Source organism: Quercus lobata, chromosome 6 (assembly GCF_001633185.2).
Source record: "Quercus lobata isolate SW786 chromosome 6, ValleyOak3.0 Primary Assembly, whole genome shotgun sequence".
Taxonomy (NCBI): Eukaryota; Viridiplantae; Streptophyta; class Magnoliopsida; order Fagales; family Fagaceae; genus Quercus; species Quercus lobata.
The window spans coordinates 44672963-44695674 of record NC_044909.1 but is presented as its reverse complement, the minus strand read 5'-3'; the positions used below and the strand labels follow the sequence as shown (position 1 = coordinate 44695674).

General features: G+C 31.7%; 1 protein-coding gene and 1 long non-coding RNA gene across 2 annotated transcripts; one reads left to right on the top strand and one right to left on the bottom strand.

Moving 5' to 3' along the window:
- The first annotated feature begins 913 nt into the window (after positions 1–913).
- On the top strand, positions 914–1928 carry LOC115950348. Its single transcript, XM_031067556.1, has 2 exons — positions 914–1406; positions 1588–1928. The coding sequence occupies exons 1-2, from the start codon at positions 914–916 to the stop codon at positions 1926–1928; spliced, it is 834 nt and encodes a 277-aa protein (XP_030923416.1).
- Positions 1929–3968: 2040 nt separating this feature from the next.
- Positions 3969–8446, bottom strand: LOC115993899. The gene is made up of 5 exons (XR_004093097.1): positions 8340–8446; positions 7772–7853; positions 6970–7046; positions 5619–5702; positions 3969–4107 (listed from the first exon to the last, which is right to left on the bottom strand). It is a non-coding gene; the product is annotated as an uncharacterized LOC115993899 (long non-coding RNA).
- Between the last annotated feature and the right edge of the window lie 14266 nt (positions 8447–22712).

Sequence of the window (22712 nt, the reverse complement as noted above, 5' to 3'; positions counted from 1 at the left end):
AATTTCTTTTCATACCAGTCTCTTTCTTTGGACGTCAGAGCTTCTGTGGAGTTTTTAAAAGCATTCAAATTAGGTTTTTAAGTCACACCTTCAAATATTCACAGGTATGCATACTCTTAATACTTTTGCTTTTATTTATTTATTTATTTATTTTTTTGAAGAATCAAATTATATGTTTAAACTGTTTATATTTAGATGGATCTCTTGATTTGACTATTCTTAGCCATAAATTTATAATTCAAATTATATGTTTAAACTATTTGTATTTATAATGATCTCTTAATTTGATTATTCTTAATCATAAATTGTAAATTTTTTTCTTTATTTTAATGATATGACATATATATTTGTAGTTAATTGAGATTATGGAGAATCCTAATCATAATAATGAGTCCGGATCAAATCCTAAATGAACTTGTATCGAAGTGGATGTTGCAAATCTTCCCACAAATCATGGTTTAAGAATAAAAATTTATAACTATCATCCTAATGAAAGAGATCAAATTAGAAGGCATTATCTACAAAATAAACCTTGTCAACCAATTGATCATGATTTTCCACAAAGTCAATTTGGCAAAACAAAGTGTTGATTTAGTCCATTGTGGTTCAAAGATTATCCTAGTTGGTTGGAATATAGCATTTTGAAAGATGCTGCATATTGTCTATATTATTATCTATTTCAACCTGATACCGGTGATCAAGGAGGGGGAGACTCATTTGTTACTGAAGGATTCAGAAATTGGAAAAAACAAAGGAGAAATAACAGAATCACGTTGGGGATTACAACTGTGCACATAATATAGCTCAAAGAAAATGTGAAGATTTGTTAAACCAGAGACAAAGTATTCAAACAGTTATAAACAAGCAATCGGATGTTGAGAAGAGAGAATATTGAACTCATTTGAATGCATCAATGGATTGTATTTGTTTTCTACAATGGCAAGGATTAGCATTTCATGGCCATGATGAATCTAAAGACTCCAATAATCAAGGAAATTTTCTTGAATTATTACGGTTTCTTACAAAGCACAATGAAGAAATTGATAAGGAAGTTCTCAAAAATGCTCCTAAAAATCATCAAATGACCTCTCCTGATATCCATAAAGAAATAGCAAATGCTGCAGTCGTTGAGACAATAAATGCTATTATTAAAGATATTGGAGATTCATTATTTGCTATTATAGTTGATGAATCACGTGATATGTCTACTAAAGAAAAATTGGCAATTGCTTTGCGTTATGTAGACAAATTGGGACATGTGAATGAGCACTTTCTAGGCATTACACATGTTAATAATACATCAGCAGTGACACTAAAGAGTGCAATTGAGGAAGTATTTAATAAACATAGCTTAAGCATTAGTAGATTGCGGGGACAAGGCTACGACAGGGCAAGCAACATGCGAGGTGAGTTAAATGGACTAAAAACTCTTATTTTGAAAGATAATCCTTTTGCCTATTATGTCCATTGCTTTGCACATCAGCTTCAACTAACATTAGTTGCAGTAGCAAAAAATCACATCCAGATTGCAACCTTTTTTTAACTTGGTTGCAAAGATATTCAATATTGTTGGAGCATCATGTAAAGATCGTGATATTCTTCGCGAAAAACCTAGTGTTGAAGTTATAGAAGTACTAAAAAATAATGAAATTTCAACTGGTCGTGGCTTGAATCAAGAAATGAGTCTAAAAAGACCTGGAGATATACGTTGGAGTTCTCATTATGGTGCACTTGTTAATCTTATTCATATGTTTTCTTCTGTAATTGATGTGGTTGAAACTATTACAGAAGATGGTTTAGAGTCTAATCAGAGAACAGAAGCAACTATCTTAATTGGTTTACTCCAAACATTTGAATTCGTGTTTGATTTACATTTGATGAAAGGTGTGCTTGGCATAAGTAATGAGTTGTCACAGGCATTACAATGAAAAGATCAAGATATTGTGAATGCTATGAAGTTGGTTGACATTTCAAAGCAACGTTTACAGGTCATGAGAGATGATGGGTGGAACTCTTTGCTAGAGGAGGTTTCTGCATTTTGTGCAAAAAATAATATTGATGTTCCTGATATGGATGATTTTATATCAACCTTGGCCATGACAAAAAGCTCAAAACATGAAAAATTCACATCATTATCAAGTGGAGCTTTTTTATATTGTTATAGATATGCAACTACAGGAACTTAATAGTCGTTTTGAAAATTCTGAATTATTACTTTGTGTTGTGTGTTTGAACCTAGATAACTTATTTTCAGGATTCAACAAGGAGAAATTGATTCGTCTTGCTTAGTTTTATCCAAGTGATTTTTCAACAATTCAAGTTTCTTTCTTGGATAACCAACTTGAGACATACATCCATGATATGCGGTCCACTGAAGAGTTTTCAGCACTTAAAGGAATTGGACAGCTTGCTGAAAATATGGTAGAAATGAAAAAGGATGTTTCATATCCATTGGTTTACTCATTAGTGACTTTGGCATTGATCTTACTCATTGCAACAACTACTGTTGAAAGAGCTTTTTCAGCAATGAACATAATTAAAAATCGATTACGCAATCGAATAGGAGATCAATGGATGAATGATTGCTTAGTCACATATATTGAGAAAGATATATTTAAGACTATTGAGTATGAAGAAATCATGCAGAGGTTTCAGAATATGAAAAATCGTCGAGGGCAATTGCATAAAATAAGCTAGGTGTGAAAAAATAAATTAAAGTTTACATTTTATTTTAGATTTTGTATGACAATTAAATTATCATATAGTTGTTTATTTATTTTGTTATTAATATTGATTAATTTTTTAGATTAACTTTTTACTTTCAATCTTGTCTTTTATTCTTACCCCCCTGACCTAAATTCTTGGCTCTGCCACTAATATATATATAAATATATATATATATATAAATATATATATATAAATTTTAACTAAGCCCAAACTATTCATAAAAGATTTGTTTACAGCCACTAGAAAATGATCTTGCTATAGCTTGTTTCACAGCTCTCACAACTATGAACCTAATTATATATAACACTTTATTGCTTAAGAAGGTGATTTTTTTTTTTTTTTTTAATTTCTATCTTGAATCATGATATGTGGAAGAAGTTGAGTAGCTAGGTGTTGCCTCCAGACATCTCTGATGAAATGTGACAAAGAAGTGAGCACATTCATTTCATGGCATGCTCTCCTGCTCCTCCATTAATGTTATGCAGAACATGTGTCCCCTCATCTAGTTGCGCACTACAAGAAAAGAGTCTACTAGCAAGGGTAAAATGCCCTCGCAAAAATTCAAATATCATCACAAAAGGCTATTAGCGAGGGCATGTGGCCCTCAAAGGCCGTCGTATTTGCTCTTGTTGCTAAAAGAGATTTTGCGACTATGCCTTCGCAAATAGATAATTTACAAGGGCAATTTATTGTCGTTACTAAACAAATCCGCCTTCGCAAATATATTACCAAACGACGATAAAAGCCGACCACTTATTTTTAGCGAGGGGGAGTAGTCATTGTTAACAACTATTTGTGAGGACCTTTATACCCTCACAATTAGTTATTTGCGAATTTCAAATTAACGACATACTTTTTAGAGACAAATAATGTCGTTTCTCAAATTTATTTGTGAGGGCTTTTAACCCCTCGCAATTAGTAAGGAATAATAGTGTCGACATTAAGCTGTCGCTTAAAATGTTTTTGTAAGGGGTTAAGTGGCATCACTATTCTACAAATTGCAAGGAACTTTGTCGTCACTATAAAATTATTTATGACCAAATTTTTATGTCATCGGTGATAACATTTTATATAATTTTTGAAATATTTTATTATTTATTTATTTTCAATTTTTTTATATAATTTTTTTTTAATTATCATGTTACGATAGTACAATAATTACTAAAAATTGATCAACTAAAAGATAAAAATTCATATAAGTTCAAACTTTAAAATATAGAATACACAAACAAATCCTGAAATTAAACCTTGTTTTAAACTTAAACAACTAGAATTATGACAAGATCTATACTAGTCTTCCTCTGAGTTACCCTCCAAGCTGTTTTCAATCTCCCTCGTGTTTTTGATTGAGTTGTCCTCTTCATCTCTACTAGTACCAACCTTAAAAAAAAAAAAAAAAAAAAAAACAAAACAAAACATTAAACATAATCCATACACTAGAATATTAGCTTTTATAAAAATAATAACAAATAATGGTTAAAGAGAGTGCAAGAGAGATAGAGAGAATTGATGACTTGTATTTCATTTATACTCACCCCTTGATCTCCATCCATCCATTTATCTACCATCTTTTTCCAAAAGAGTGTAGGAATGAAGGAAGGACCATTCTTATAACGATCTTCTTTCTCTGTGTACTTCTTAAAAATAGGATTTTTAACGTGAAACATCCAATCAGAATAACAGCGTTTCACCAATTCTACAGATTCTTTCTTCACTTCCTCATCTGGTTGCTTATGCTTAAAATGTTGAGCTCTATAGTAAGCATATAGAGTTTCAAGCTCAGATATTGGGTATTCACTAAAAGTTGTACAAGCTCCATTCAGTTTTTAGTAATTATGCACTCTTTTTGAAATCTAACAGTAGATTTTAGTGTGATGCTTTTGTCTTTTCTTTTACCTTCCCTTGCCATGTCTGCCTTTTTTTTTTTTATAAGCCCTTGCCATGTCTACCTACTATTAGTTAGAATTAATATGATGAAAGTATATAATATAAATATGTATTTCCAATATGATTGTGTTAAAGACATGACCCACTAGTAAAAGATGATACTCTAGTATAAGATGATACTAGACCTTATCCTCAATCCAACAATACTTATTGCTACAATCAACACACAAATAATTGATTTCATATCTTTATTTATTGAATTTTTAAATGCATACTCAAGTGGGTTCCAATTAGCTCAATTGGTAAAGTCTCTGATGGTTGTATAAGAGATCTGGAGTTCAATCCCCGCCTACACCAAAAACTGATTGGTGTCTTGGTCTAATGATAAAGAGCAATCATCAAGAGCGAACGTCATAAGTTAAAACTCTCTCAAAAAAAAAATGCATACTTAAGAAAATTTTGGACAAATATGTTGTCAACATCGTCATCCTAATTAACTTTTTCAAGTAATCAATAGATTTTCAGCTCACTACAAGCCTTACACATTTAAAACTCACATCAGAGAACTCTACAAAATTTCCGCATTTAACATTCCTTATAGTGTTCCGAAAATTACCACAATATATATATATATATATATATTTTCAATAAGATACAAAAGTTTGTATTTGCCTGTATACGAGATAAAGAATAAATAAATAAAACTAATTATAAAAACATATATAAATAAATGGCTTCAATTAATATCAGTATAGATATATATGACTAATTATTTTATGGGTTTATTCTAAAATACAAAAAAAAAATTAAAATTAAAAAGTACCCATTTGTCATTTGGTTCAAAATTATATTTATACAATGGAAAAATTATTCATAGCCTCCAAATTCCAAATTGCTGGAATTGGAAATGATAGTTGATGAAGACAACAAAAAAGAACAAATACACATGGTGTACATTTACAAAAATCAAGCATGTCGTATAAGAGAAAATGACTGGAACTCACATTGTAGTGTGTACCGAGGCGGGACCTGATAGGGAAGTAACTTCTTCAATTCCTTAACCATCCTACCATTTGCACCTAATCCTTCTGTGGCAACACCAAAGTAAGAGAGAGAATATTTTTCTTTTCTTAAAAAATTGTAAAAAATGAACCAAAAATGTAGAATATGTATGTGTGTGAGAGAGATACCTCATCACAAGTAGTAAGTGTAAAAGATTTTAGGGTTGAACAAAGAGTGATAACTAAAAAAATATATATACTCACTCTAGCTAGCCAAAATGATCCAAAACTTCACACAAGAATATTAAATGAAAATGTAGAATACGATAATGAGAAAAAGGAAAATATCTCATAAACTGATTGTGAGTGTGAGAAATTTTAGGATTTAGCAAAGAGTGGTAAGCTGAACGTGTAGAAGATAATGTAGAAAAAAAGGGGATTATGCTTTTAGTACGTGAATTTAATTTTTTGAGGATTCGGAGAAGAATTGAGACCCAAAAAAACAAAAAAGTTAGGGAGAGTGACTCTATGAATTAACTCAAAAAATAAGATCCTACTATGTAATTTATATTCAAGTGTTTGCCCACTTACTATTCAGAAAAGAAAGCAACTTAAAATTCTCAAGAGAATATCCCTGCTAAATACTAAGCAATAGCACACAAATTTCAACCAAAACAAATGACAATAATTTCTCCAAAAAATGCAGAATTTCACACACTGAAACTTTTTTTTTTTCATGACCATACTTATCCGTTTAGGAACCAATGCCACTTTGAATCATGACATGAGATACTGGAATTTGCCAAACATAAAGCCCATTGAGAATGTCCTGTCCATCTAATTAATAAGTAGGCAAACGTAAGCAAGTCGAAAGCAAAAGGATGCAACCAATACAATGACATAAAAAGGATGCAATCTACTAGGATGCTAAATCTAGTGTCCTGGAGATTGTAAAAACTACCGAACTATTAGATTGTGACCACATTGTGAGTAACTCTTTGAAACTTTAAAATTCTAGTCCACATGCCTTGGATAAGAAAGAATCTCGTGGAAATTAATGTATATTTGGAAACAAAACCTAAGCCAGGAATGGAAGTTTTAACACCGAGGTTGTTTAGAATTTGAAACATTTCCTGAACATCTGAGATGTTTCAAACTACAAAACAAAACAACAACAAGAAACAATGCAACGAACGAATACTTAGAAATTTTAAACATTTTGAAAAGTAAATAACAAAAATTAGAAGTAATGCAGTGTTAAACATTTCCTGGAAGCTAAAGACATTTTGGACCACAAAACAAAACAAAAAAACAAGTGATTGAATGGAACCATATACAAAGTATTGGCAGTTACCTTAATGCCCTTACAGCAGTGACCTAGCTACCCTCACTTGTTGGAATGAGACCAAGACAAACACGATCAGCAACACCCTACATGCAGAAAATCAAAAGGAATCAATCATAGTCCATCTTCTTGTCCATTAATGCATGTTTTCATGATAAAATTTTCCTTTTGGACCAGTGTAAAATATCAGCCACTGCAAACTAGCTCATTGCATCAATATTCTATATCAACAAAGGATGGTTTCACAATCTGTTGCGAACCAACCATAAAAGGTTTCAACCATTGGCCGTGTGCTTCTAAATTTAATTTGAAGTGTCGAAAGATAACACATTCAACTGACACCTCAGAAGATCTCCTCAGACTTTGGCTTAGGCACTATTAGGTGGGTTGTGGTTGCTTACATCTTAAATTCAATTTTTGACTTAATAAAAATAAAATAAAAAAGAAGCATCTAAATATAATAATTCTTCTTCCAAATTAGGTTCAAATCAAGCATTCAAAAATGTCCATCAACCTATTAAAAAAAAAAAAAAAGTTCATCAAACATTACACAGGAAAGTTGACAGGACAATATCTATTAACCAGTCATGACCTTCAAATATACATTGTCAGTTAAAATTTCCTCTCTAAATCACTAGACAAGAAAATTTTCATTAACTTAAAATAACCTAATAGGAATTTAATCATGATATGCTAGTGCTACAGCTTGACTATTTAGAATTTATTAACTAACAAAATAAATCAGTGTATGGATGTACTTTAGGTGTGTAATCCGGTTATCTCCTTCAAGTACGATACAATGATCACTCACTGAATTGGCTTGTAGATTGTGTTGGAGTGCCTCAATGGCATTGGGATTCCATTCGCAAGCATAAACTAGTTTTGCATTGGCCCTGATCAAGGAAGTTTAGCAATCAATTCACTATTAGTGTACAAATGATCAAGCAGTTGAAATGATTGTAAAAGAGTAGACACCAAAATTTATCAAACACATTGCGAGTAACTCTTTGAAACTTTAAAATTCTAGTAAAAAAAAAAAAGCCCCAAATCAAAAACCCATTCACAAAAACAAGAAATTACCCAATAAAAATAAACAAGAAACATAGATCCATAAATAGCTACAATATACAAATTTATGCAAGTTCACAATCTAGACTCACTCAAGCACTTTATCAAACACGTTATGAGTAATACTTTGAAACTTTAAAATTTAAGTAAAAAAAGCAATCAAATCTGAAACCCACCCACAAATAACATGTTATTACCCCATAAAATCACAATTAATAAGAAATTACCCAATAAAATCACAATTTTAAGAAGATAGTTATTTGATCCAACTCAAAAGAAACCCATGAAACAAAAAGAAAAACAGAGTTTACCTCTGAAAGAAAAACCCAGGCGTGAGAGACGATTGATTGTGAAGAAGTTGTGTGAGAGAGAGACAGCGTGAAGTGTGGAAGAAATTGTGTGAGAGAGAGGTAGCAGAGTTTTCAAGGTTGAGAGAAATTTGAGACTGATGAGAGAAATAACGTGAATTTATTTTATATAATCAGTTTGTAATTTTGTTAATTTAGAAAGGGTAAATTTGGAATTCATTCAGTCAATAATTTATCTACTCTACTCTCCCTCCAAATCTCTCCAATTTGGGGGAATTAAAAATGAGGGGTTAGAGGTTGTTGAAACCCCTCCCCCGCCTTCCTTAAAAAACTTCCAAATAAGGTAATTGAATTACTCTCCCTCCTTTTACTCTACTCATCCTCTTTTTTTAAACATCCAAACAAAGCATAAATGAGGACAGAGAATGTTTATCGAGTAAAAGAAGGACCACAAGATATCGGAATCTTCTAAACTTTACTGACATTACAGTTCCAAGGTTGAACCATGCTTACGTTAAACAAAGTAATATCTTGGGTTTGGGACTTTGGCATTAGTTATTGATAAGGTGAAGTCTGATCCAAGTCTGAATAAATAATAATAATATAAATAATATTAAGAAAAATATATGAAAATAATATAATCTAATGGTAGATTTGTTAAAATTTACATCAAATTAAGAAATATAAGGCTAGGTTCAAGTTACAACTAATGTAACTCTAAAAAATGTAACACCACCCAATAACTTATTGTTGAATTCATATTTTGAAAATCCAACCATTGGATCACATATTCTATATGTTCTTAACATGCATGCCAATTTTTATGCCAATCGGATGTAATTTACCATTTGCTCTTTAAACTCATCTTTTATGCAATATTTTAAACTACAAAAACTTGAATTTAGACAATTGATTGATGATGTGGCTATTAATCTTTGATTACCTTGAAATTTTGTAAGCATGAAAAATATATGAAGATAACGTAATCTAACGGTAAATTTGTCAAAATTTACAATAAATTAAGAAATATAGGGTTGGATTCAAGTTACACCTTATGTAACTCAAAAAAATGTTACACCACCCAATAACTTATTATTGAATTCATATTTTGAAAATCTAACCATTGGATTACATGTTCTCTATGGTCTTAGCATGCATGCCAATTTTTGTGAAAATCGGATGTAATTTACCATTTGATCTATAAAGTCATCTTTTATGCATTATTTTAAATTACTAAAACTTGAATTTAAACAGTTGATTGATGACATAACTATTAATATTTGATCACCTTGAAATTTTGTAAGCATGAAAAATATACGAAGATAATGTAATCTAACGGTAGATTTGTCAAAATTCACATCGAATTAAGAAATATAGAGTTGGGTTCAAGTTACACCTGGTGTAACTCTAAAAAATGTTATACCACCCAATAACTTATTATTGAATTCATATTTTGAAAATTCAAATGGTCTTAACATGCATGCCAATTTTTTTGCCAATCGGGTGTGATTTACCATCTAATCGATAAACTCATCTTTTATTCATTATTTTAAACTACTAAAACTTGAATCTAGACAATGATCACTTTGAAATTTTGTAAGCATGAAAAATATATGAAAATAATGTAATCTAATAGTAGATTTGTCAAAATTCACATTGAATTAAGAAATATAAGGTTGGATTCAAGTTACACCTGATATAACTCAAAAAAATGTTAAACCACCCAAGAACATATTATTGAATTCATATTTTGAAAATCCAACCGTTGGATTACATGTTCTCTATGGTCTTAACATGCATGCCAATTTTTGTGTCAATCGGATGTAATTTATCATTTGATCTATAAAGTCATATTTTATGCATTATTTTAAACTACTAAAACTTGAATTTAAACAATTGATTGATGACATAACTATGAATATTTGATCACCTTGAAATTTTGTAAGCATGAAAAATATATGAAGATAATGTAATCAAACGGTAGACTTATCAAAATTCACATCGAATTAAGAAATATTGAGTTGGATTCAAGTTATACCTTATATAACTCTAAAAAATGTTACACCTCCCAATAACTTATTATTGAATTCATATTTTGCAAATCCAACCGTTGGATTACATGTTGTATATGGTCTTAACATGCATGCCAATTTTTATAACAATCGGATGTAATTTACCATTTTATCTTTAAACTCCTCTTTTATGCGTTATTTTAAACTACAAAAACTTGAATTTAGACAATTGATTAAGCTTATTAATCTTTGATCACCTTGAAATTTTGGAAGCATAAAAAATATATGAAGATAATGTAATCTAACGGTAGATTTGTCAAAATTCACATCAAACTAAGAAATATAGGGTTGGGTTCGAGTTACACTTGACGTAACTCTAAAAAATATTACACCACCTAATAACTTATTATTGAATTCATATTTTGAAAATCCAACCGTTGGATTACATATTCTATATGGTCTTAACATGCATGCCAATTTTCATGCCAATAGAAAGTAATTTACCATCTAATCTATAAACTCATATTTTATGTATTATTTTAAACCACTAAAACTTGATTCTAAACCATTGATTGATGACATGACTATTAATCTTTAATCACCTTAAAATTTTGTAAGCATGAAAAATATATGAAAATAATGTAATCTAACGGTAGATTTGTCAAAATTCACATCGAATTAAGAAATATAGGGTTGGGTTCAAGTTATACCTGATGTAATTCTAAAAAATGTTACACCACCCAATAACTTATTATTGAAATCATATTTTGAAAATTCAACCGTTAGATTACATGTTCTATATGGTCTTAACATGCATGCCAATTTTCAAGCCAATCGGATGTAATTTATAATTTGATCTATAAACTCATCTTTTATGCATTATTTTAAACTACTAAAACTTGAATCTAGACAATTGATTGATAACATCACTATTGATATTTGATCACCTTGAAATTTTGTAAGCATGAAAAATATATGAAGATAATGAAATCTAACAATAGATTTGTCAAAATTTACATTGAATTAAGAAATATAGGATTGGGTTCAAGTTACACTTGACGTAATTATAAAAAATGTTACACCACCCAATAACTTATTATTGAATTCTTATTTTGAAAATCCAACCGTTGGATTATATGTTCTATATGGTCTTAACATGCATACCAATTTTCATATCAATCGAATGTAATTTACCATTTATTCAATAAACTCATCTTTTATGTATTATTTTAAACTACAAAAACTTGAATTTAGACAATTGATTGATGACATGCCCATTAATCTTTGATAACTTTGAAATTTTGTAACCATAAAAAATATATGAAGATAATGTAATCTAATGGTAGATTTTGTCAAAATTCACATCGAATTAAAAAATATAGGGTTGGGTTCAAATTACACCTGACGTAACTCTAAAAAATGTAACACCACCCAATAACTTATTATTGAATTCATATTTTGAAAATCCAATCATTGGATTACATGTTCTATATGGTCTTAACATGCATGCCAATTTTCATGCCAATCAGATGTAATTTACTAGTTGATCTATAAACTCATCTTTTATGCATTATTTTAAACTATTAAAACTTGAATCTAGACAGTTGATTGATGACATGACTATTAATTTTTGATCACCTTGAAATTTTGTAAACATGAAAAATATACGAAGATAATGTAATATAACGGTAGATTTGTCAAAATTCACATCGAATTAAGAAATATAGGGTTAGGTTCAAGTTACACCTGACGTAATTCTAAAAAATGTTACACCACCTAATAACTTATTATTAAATTCATATTTTGAAAATTCAACCGTTGGATTACATGCTCTATATGTTCTTAACATGCATGTGAATTTTCATACCAATCAGATGTAATTTACCATTTGATCTATAAATTCATCTTTTATGCATTATTTTAAGCTTCAAAAACTTGAATTTAAATAATTGATTAATGACATGACAATTAATATTTAATCAGCTTGAAATTTTATAAGCATGAAAAATATGTGAAGATAATGTAATTTAACGGTAGATTTGTCAAAATTTACATTGAATTAAGAAATATAGAGTTGGAATCAAGTTACACGTGTTGTAACTCTAAAAAATGTTATATCACCCAATAACTTATTATTGAATTCATATTTTGAAAATCCAACCATTGAATTACATGTTCTATATGTTTTTAACATGCATGCCAATCGGATGTAATTTACCATTTGATTTATGAACTCATCTTTTATGCATTATTTTAATGGGAAGAAATTTTTATTCACTTTTGAGAGAGAGAGAGAGTACAAAAGGCTGAAATTCTTGAATTTTAGGCTACCATTTTGAAGTTGAAAGTGCAATCATTTTTTTATGAGTACAATTGTTCAGAAAATAAGGACAGACCTTTCTTATATAGGATATATATAAAAGTTTTTTTTTTGGCGGTAAACAAAAGGTTCATCTAAAGAATACAAAGTGCTATATGTTTATGTGTTTCTTTTTATTTTTCTTTGAATTTTAGAATAACTTTTATCTCCAAAAAAAATTAATATTTTAATGATTTTTTGCGAAGGTTAATCGTGGCCCTCGCAAATAATTTAGTACTAATAAGGGCATATTTTTAACCCACACAAAAAATAAACTTTTTACAAGGGATTTTTATTGTCCCTCGGATATAATTTGGTGGGAACATTTCCCTTCAAAATTTTTGACATTTTAATGATTATTTGTGAAGGTTGATCCTAGCCCTTGTAAATAATTTAGTATTGGTGACGGTTTTTTTTAACCGTCCCAAATATTATACTTTTTGCGAGAGATTTTTAATTGTCCCTCACAAATAATATGGAGGAAAAATTTCTATGCAAAATATTAGTATTTGTGACGGCTATAACACATAATTGCAATAGCTTTTTTTGTTGGTCACAAATATTTCACATTTTACCAAGTATTTACAAAGGTTTTATTTTGTCATCACAAATAAGATTTTTTTAGAGGACTTTTTGGGTCCGTCAAAAATTCTTGGTCACTAATAGGCATTTTTCTTGTAGAATTAGCAGAGGCGGCCTTATCACTTGGTGGTACTGAACGTGAAATAGACGATATTCTATTATGTCAAACTAATACTATTGGCAGTGATATCCTTAATGCACTAAATGTCATTTGCATTCAAACGTGGCAGGTTGTGTTAGGCATGTAATGCAAATGTGGCAGGTTGTGTTAGGCATGTACCTTCTGCGTAGTTTTGCTCTGGCTAGTACAAATATTCCTCAAGAATTAGGACTGTCTTTGTGCCAAAAGCCCACTAGCCTTGTTAATTAGCACCATTCCAATACCACTTTTGGTGTAAAACATCTCTTTTGTATGCCTAAGCATTTGCAGCAGTGTAGCTATAATGCTATAATGCTAAAATTTAGTTCCATAAACACAAAAACCTTGCTGCAGCAGTGGAGCTAAATCTAAAAAATTTAGCTCCATTGCTACAGTGCATATCTATAAATAGATGTGCACTGTTCATCCCATCTAAAATAAAGAAATATTATTTTATTAAATTTCTCTCTCCACTTCTATTAAAAAAATATTTTTTCCTTTTTCTTTATTTTTTCTCTCTCTCTCTCTCTCCGGCTTCTCTTCTTTCTTCCTCTTTCCTTCTCATTTTTTTTTTCTCTCCCTCGTCTACTCTCTGCTTCGCCATCGCCGATCTTCATTGTCGCCGATCTTCATTGTCGTCGCCCAGTTGCCGTCCCACGCCACTGACTCGTCTACTCTCTGCTTCGCCATCGCCCATCTTCATCCTCGTCGCCCAGTTGCCATCCCACGCCGCTGACTCGTCTACTCTCTGCTTCGCCATCGCCCATCTTCATCGAACTCAAGCGCGCCACGGACCCATCGAAACTCTATGCTCGGTCAATATTTTTGGGTTCATGGGTTTGTGGGTTCACGGACCCATCGAACTGAAGCATGCCACGGACCCATCGAACTGAAGCGCGCCACGGACACACGGACCCATGATCGGCGACGGCGGGAATTCTGGGTTCATGGGTTTTGGATTGCTGGGTTTGTGGGTTTTTGGGTGTTTGATTTTTTTATTTTTTGTTGGGTTTGTTTGTGATTGTGGATTGTGGTTGAAATGGCGGTTTGGTGGCTGGGTTGGTGGTGGTTTGGTAGCTGCGGTTGTGTTTGCCGTGGGCTGTGTTGGTGGTTGTGGCTGTGTTGGTGGTGGTTTGATTTTTTTTTTTTTTCCCTTGCCGTGGGCGGCTGTGTTGGGTTATGGTTGTGGCTGTGTTGGTGGTGGTCACATGAAGGTTGTTAATTGTGGATAGTGAATATATTATTTTATTGTAGTGAGATGGATTATTTTATTGTAGTAGTTATATTATTTTATTGTGATGTTTATATTATTTTATTGTGTTGAAAGCTAAAATAGATCCACTGCTGTAGCATGTGTGTAGGTAAAATAGATAAAGTAACTTTTAGTAGAGCTAAAAAGCTAAATTTTTAGCTCCACTGCTGTGGATGCTCTTAGGCAATGGAACATGCTAGGTAGGCACAAATCTTTGGGTTTATCTTTATTGGTTTGAATGTGTGGTTGTCTTTTTATCGGACTTATATGGCCAAAACCTTAAAATGCACAATTAATTATGCATTCCACCTATGAACTAACTAGGTTATGTGATCGGCCAATTATGCATTCCACTTATGAATTAGGTTCTGTGATAAGCCAATAACTCCCTGCATGTTGAACAAGCAATTTACCCGATTAACATTTTTACGATAATTTTACTACAAATTCTAAATGATAAGTTGTTACTGATTCTAATTTGGGTTCACTAATAATAGCTTATCACATTAGATTTGTTGTAAAATTGTTGTGAATGTATTACTCTAAAAATAACCAAAACAAATGTAAGACTAAAGGTCTGGTTGAATACCGCTTATTACTGAAAACTGAAAATATTGTAGTAAAATAATTTTTAAATGTATAAATAATGCGGTAGGATCCAGTTGTAAATTTATTTTTGTTAAAAAAAAGTACTTGCGGGTCCCATGAACTGTGCACGGGACCCATTAAAAACAAAAAACGCTGAGTCTGGGAAACATAAAACGCACTTCCCAAACCCAGCCTAAGCCAAACAATAACAAGTGAACAAATTATTCAACAATATGTTTATTAAAAAACAAAATATTAAAATCTCTAATCATTCAAATATGTAACTCGATCAACTCAGTACATAAAAATAATCCATAATTTCATTTTTTATTATTAAAAAATAGTATTAAAAGAAATATTATAGTCGTAAGTTCTCTTTAGTAGTGTTGATAGCTTTATAGTCGCAACAACTTTGATCTCCTCGGCAACTCTATTTGTAGTTGTAACAAGTATCATTTGCTACTCTCTCTCTCTCTCTCCATTTTTTTCTTCTCTATCATCATTTTAAACTGCCTCTCACTTTATTATTATTTTCTCAAAAATTTTGTTCCCATTTTATCTATTGTTAGTCCATTGTTTTTCTTTTTCTTTTTGTTAGTAGAATGACATTGTAATACTTCATGTACTTACATGTCCTTTTTTATGTGACATCGATACATTCAAGTTCTCTCTTTATTAGATTTGTATGATTGAAGTTTCTTATAGTGACCACTCTTTAAAAATTTCATAAAGCCTACTACTATATCTTATTGGTTAATGAGACCAAGTATTTGAATTTAATTAAAGATTCTAATATATTGCACCTAAAATATTGTACTTGAGTTTTACCAATTCATTTATACCCAACAAACAAAGAGGCAAGCCAAGCTCAACTAGGTTGCATTGAGGACACGTGACATTAAATTATTAATCGATTACTCCTTGGGGTGCCACTTGCATTATGTCTTTTTTTTACATATGAAAAATTTATTTACAGATAGTGAGAAAGGGAGAGAAAGATTTGAATCACAAACATAAGACACCACAAATGATTCCATTACTACTGGACTATCACTTTAATCCCTAGAAAACATTATCTTTGCTTATTACATCTATTAATTTTAATTCAACATTAATGATACACATGAGAAATTTTTTTATTTTTTATTTTTTATTAAAGGTGAGTAAATAGTATTCATTTTTTTTTATGGTGAAAAACTCATTTTCGTCCCTACATTTTCATGCGATTTTCACTTTGATCCCTATCTTTTATTTTCATTGCTTTTAGTCCTTAAAATAAAAATAAATAAAAAAAAGCGATCTTGTTTTTATCTCTACCGTCAATGCCCTAACGGCAAAATCCTAAGTAGCAAACAAAACACCCTATTAGCTGACATGACGTTGATGTGACACTGATAGCGATTAAAATATTATTAAAAAATATTATTTGACATTTTTATATGCCATGTCAGCGTTTTAATTTTTTTAATAGCCATGTTAGAATTTTTTTTTAAAAAAAAAAAAATTAAGAAAAACCTTAAATCTAATTAATTTAAAATTTTCTTTTCTTAATATTCAAAATCCTTAAAATTTTCTTTTCTTAATCTTAAAGAAAATTTTCTTTTCTTTCAAATCCTAAATCAAAATCACAGCCACCATAACCACTACAACCACAACAACCAAAGATTCCACAATCCTAGCCCAGTGCAACAGATTCCACAACAAACAGAAGCACCACTGATCTGTCGTTGCAACCCACAAAAAACCAATTTTAAATCCACTTTCTTTCTTTCTTTACCCACATCATAAAAATGCAGGCACGACTTCTCTGTCTCTCCCACTACATTCATTTTTTTTTCAGTTTTCATATCCAAACAAAACCCTTTCCTACTATCCCTACTTCATCTTCTTCATCAGCTCAATAATATTATTGTTTCAAGGCACTTAAATTTTTTGATGGGTTTGATCAATCTAAAAACCACGAAGGACGAAATGCCTTCGTCCAGTTCATCATCGACATCCTCATCATCGTTCTCTGCCATTGAATTTGGGTTCGTGGTAAATCTGAAGAACTTGACCATTCATAAAAAAAATTTTGCTGGGTCTAGATGTTTTCTTCACTCCTTAACTTTGGTGTTCTAATATTGAGAGGAGTTTTGGTGATTGGGTTTAATTAACTTTGCTGGGTCTTCACTCTTCAGTCAGAAAATTAACTTTGCTGGGTTATGGAGATTTGGCCATGGCGGCACACCTATTCCCCATCTGCCATGGACGAGCCACCCCAAGCCTTATCTCCTCTGCCTACGGCTTCGCTTGTGGTCCGATTTTCCTCTCCTTTCTCATATTGCAAAACTTTGTTCCTCTTGTTCCGGGTTTTTTTGTTTTTGTTTTTTCGAGAGGCTGTGGAGTTTTTTGATTTTATGGGTTTTTTGTGTGTTTGTTTCCCAAGAAAATTCTGGGTTTATGGGTTTGCTAGAGATTGGGTTAGTTATTGTGTTTATGGGTTTGTTTCTTGGATTTATTTTTTGTTTTTCTGGATTTGATGCAGATTGGGTTTGGTTGTTGGATTTGGATTTGGGGTTTGCTAGAGATTGATTTGGTTGCTTCTTGGATTTGGGAATAACATGAAGAAAATTTTCTGTTAGTATTTAATTTAATTTTATCTTCTTGTTTTTGTTTGTGTTCTTTTGATATGGATTTGAGTTCTTGGTTGTTGGGTTTGGTTTGCGGTATTTGTAGAGAACACAAACAGCAAGTTGAAGAACACGAATATTAAAAAAGAAAATTTTAATTAAAATTTTAAATTAATTAGATTTAAGGTTTTTCTTTAAATTTAATTTTTTTTTAATTCCTGATGTGGCTTTAAAAAAATTAAAATGCTAACGTGGTATATAAAAATGCTAAATAATATTTTTTAATAATATTTTAATTACCATGTCAATGTCATGTCAACTAATAAGGTGTTTCGTCTGTCATTTAGGACTTTGTTGTTAGGGCACTGATGGTAGGGATAAAAATGAGATCGCTTTTTTGATTTTAAGAACTAAAATCAGTGAAAATAAAAGATAAGGATCAAAGTGGAAATCACGTAAAAATATAAAGACAAAAATGAGTTTTTTTGCTTTTTTTTTTATTATAAACATAAAGACTACGAAAAGTAGAAATAATTAATGAAAGTAACATATGAAAGAGATGCTTCCGTGATGAAATCCTATCCTTTGATCTACCATATTCAATTAAGAATAAAGTTAAAGCTATCCCACTCCAACTCTTTGGAAGTAGGGAAGACTCTATCATGTGGAAATATTTCAAAGATGGTGAATTCTCCACGAATTCAACCTACCAATTAGCCAACCAACCTAATTCAGCAGAAAATCCTTTTATAGAGCAATGGATTTGGAAATTAGATATGCTACCAAAGATAATAAGTTTTCTCTGGCTTTATGTACATGGTAGCATACCTGTGAAGAGTGTTCTGGCAACTAGGGGTATTGATTGTGATAAGGTGTGTCCTATGTGTAAGCGGCATGAGGAAACTATTGTACATCTGCTACAAGATTGTGAGGTTGCGCGTGATTTATGGTGTAAGTTGGGAGTTCCTTATTCTCATAAAAACTCCTTTAATGAAAATTTTGCTAATTGGCTTAGAATTAATAGTTTGAGTATTGTTAGACACAACACACATATTCCTTGGTGCACAATGTTTTTATATGCGGTTTAGTGTTTGTGGAAAAATAGGAATATTGTGATGTTTGAAAATGGTATACCAAATCCTAAGCTAGATAAAGTTTGCCTTGGTTAAGCTAGGGAATTTCACTTTTGTGTGAGTAAGATCAACCAAGTAACCTCCAAAATACCCTTCCTTGTCAGATGGAATAAACCATCATCTGGCTGCCACAAATTAAACACTGATGGTGCTTCCATTGGAAATTCGGGTAAGGCGGGAGAGGGAGGAGTAATTAGGGATTGTCATGGTGATTGGGTCAAGGGGTATTCAAGATCAATTAGGTATACCACTAGTGTGCTAGCTGAATGGTGGGCATTGCGGGATGCGCTGATCTTGGCTATTAAATTGGGCATAAACCAGCTAGAGGTGGAACTCGATGCTAAGGTGACTGTGGAGTTGCTCAATGGTGCTGAATGTCCTAATCAGAGTTACTCTCCTTTGTTGAATGATTGCAGGTCCCTCATAGCAAGACTTGTGCAGGTCTGGGTGAGGCATTGTTTTAGAGAGGCGAATCAATGTGCTGATTTTTTGGCCAAAAGGGGCTGTTTTATGTTGGAAAATTTTGCTGTGTTTGATTTTCCCCCCTCTATTGATATGTATATTTTGTTAGACTCTGATAAAAATGGGTTGTACTATTATAGTCCTGTTGCCAGTACTCTTGCCTTTGTGGGCAATTTGTAATGTTTGTTGCTGGTTGTTAATATAATATCTATCCTGTTAACCAAAAATAAATAAATAAATGTGTGGGCCACATCAAGTTGCTCAAGTGACGATAAGATCTTAGGTGTGGAGTTATCAACCTCATGTCATTGTCAAGTGACAGTAAATTAAGATAATAATATCACATGTACCACCAAACCTTGATGAAATTATTTGTTATAGGCATAACATACTTAATTTCTTATGTGAAGCAATATAAGAATTTCTACCACCGAGTCATTCCTCACGGTGATAATAAGAGATGTCTATTCAAGACCATTTCATAAATTTTAATGATGATTACAATGTTGATATACTTTGTTATTGTTGGATGTATCTATTTGGATTCACGTCTGCATTTCGCTTCTGCGTGTTTTCTCTTTTTTTTTTTTTTTTCAAGCTGCAGTTGTTGACTATTCTCCTGTGAATAGTGCACGGGTGCACTGTTCATGGACCATTTTCAGCATCTTTTTCATTAAAAATTGGTCCCACAGCACTATTCACACATTTAAAAATTATTTTGTTACAGTGTTTTCAGTTTTCAGCAAAAATAAGTTGTATCCTTATATATACAGTTTTCACTGCTGTTAGGGAAAAAATTACTGAATAGACTATTTCTAGCAAAATATTATGCGCATGGAATGCGTTTAAACTTATTTAGTTAGTTGGACTCTTTTTGAAAGTCGAGTTTGGCAAACTTGACTTTGGGCTGGAAAGTAAACACTATAGTGGCCTTTTTTTTAGTGCCTATAGCAGCATTTATAGAAAACGTCACTAAAAAAAACGCCACTATAGTGTTTGCTTTCCAGCCCAAAGTTGAGTTTGCCAAGCTCGACTTACAAAAAGAGTCTAACTAACTAAATAAGTTTGAACGCATTCCATGCGCCTAATATTTTGCTAGAAATAGTATTTAGCAATTTTTTCCCTGCTGTTAGTATTTGGCAGTATGTCGTGGGAAAATTGCAATGGGAAACGGGAATTGGTTTCCATTAATTTATGCTAGGGGTAGGCCAGTGGGCCGAACTTTGTCCAATTGATACAGATCTAGGTAGGCAACTCATCCCTTAGCCTGTTTTACCTGTAAGGTTAGATTAGAGTGGACAACCAGCAACAACAACAACAAAAATTTGATAAAATTTAAATAAATGAGGTTCAGAAACCCTCTCGTTATGATTATCAAAGATCATCTAATCTTGAAAGGAAAAGAGAAGAAATTTTGATGAAACAGACATGCTCATTTTCTTGAAAAATAAAATGCTCATTTCAAATTAAAATTTTCTATTGCATTTCCAATTTTGGTGTAACCAAATGATGCTGGGGGAAAACCATAGATGAGCCTGCATGCTTCTGACTTTGTGAGACCCCTGAATCTTGGCTTTATTCATGTCATAACTCATAAATTAATAGTACTACTTTCCATGTCAAGGTCCACAAGTGGAGTTGGTCATATGCTCTCTGAAGGTTTTTTTTAGGAAGGTCATATGCTCTCTGAAAGTTAAATTAATATATAAGCTCAGAGGGAGTTCACTAAACAATGTTGAATGGATTGTAAGAAAAGGAAATATATTATTAGCATACCAGTGGAATATCCTCTACTAGATACATCCTAGCAACTTTAGAGTTTGGTTTGGACCATTCATTGTTAATAAATGGCTAGCTTGGGCCTAGGCCTCTATTGGGCTTTCGGATCCATCGACTTATCTTTTCGACCTCTCCTAACCTTACCTACCCAAACATGCATCTGGCCACAGATATACCAATTAAAGTGAAGAGTATTACACACATATAGCCCATTGCTAACATTATATAAATTTCCTTGTAAAAGCATAAACCTCAACTCAGTAATTAATGATACTTAGCGAGGTATATGTTACAACTAATTTATATTATGGGTTAATATTGATCCACAATGGAAAATTTGGATAAGAACACGTGAATCACTACGTTCACTCAATGCGTGGAGATGAACTTTTCTTTATTTACTAATATGTGTTATGTTACAAGGATAATTCTCTAGCACAACTACACTCTTTATTTCTCTTTTCTTTGTATATTCTATGTTGTTCTTCTCTTTCTTCTTTCTTCTCTTTTATATGAGCTATCTTCTTCTTCGTATTTCGTCTTTGTCCACCTGAATAACTTCTAGTCTTATTAAGCTCTTCTTTTATAGTTATTCATCATGAAAGGAGTTTTCTGGGGTTTCTTCTTACTATTCAAGAGTCCACCTGGATAACTTCTAGTCTTATCAGGCTCTTTTTTCCTAGTTATTCATCATGAACGGAGACTTCTTAGGCTTCTTTTTGTTGTTCAAGCTTGTTCTTCTGTATTAAATGCGGTTGTGTTAGGCAAGTGACCTTCATTAATGTGGAGATTGTTATAGAGTCATAAGGAAATTTTAGAAAGCTAACTCAAAGAAGTTTACCTTCTTTGTGATTTACCTCGATAGCTCGGACGTGACCTCGGCATTGGGCCTAGAAGGTCATTGAGCCTAATCAACAATCTAAGGACCTATGTTCATTATCAAAATGGGCTAGTCAATACTAGATTTGCTTTCATTGTTTGGGCCAATTTTAAAATAAGCCTAATATTTACCCCACTACACTTCTCTATCTAGCCTTTCTCATTACGAAAGTGCAACATTTCTTCTCTCTTCTTTTCTTTTCTTTTTTTTTTTTTTTTTTGGGAAAAAATGCAACATCTCTTTCGTCTCTTTTTTTTTTTTATTTATTTATTTTTTTTTTTTTTTATTGGAAAAAAATGCAACATTTCTGGTACATCATAAAAGGAAAATAAGCATCATCTCTTTTGTTATATTTGTTAGTGTTGGCTAATTTCATATCAAAAAGTTTTTAATAACATTTTTTTTTTTTTTTTTTTTTTTTTTTTTTTTTTTTTTTTTGGAGATAGGTAGGGATGTGAATAGGTAGTGTGGGTTGAGTTTGAGGAATTTCCAATCCAACCCGACTCCCTCGAGTTAAGAATTTCTAATCCAACCAAAGCCATAGTGGCTCTAAAAACCAATTCAGGTTGTAGGGATTG

Excerpts from the sequence above, each read along its gene's own strand:
- LOC115950348 (XM_031067556.1), top strand. The coding sequence starts at position 914 with ATGGATTGTATTTGTTTTCTACAATGGCAAGGATTAGCATTTCATGGC. Across the intron at positions 1,407-1,587 it reads CAGGGCAAGCAACATGCGAG|ATCGTGATATTCTTCGCGAA; the intron begins GTGAGTTAAATG and ends CATCATGTAAAG.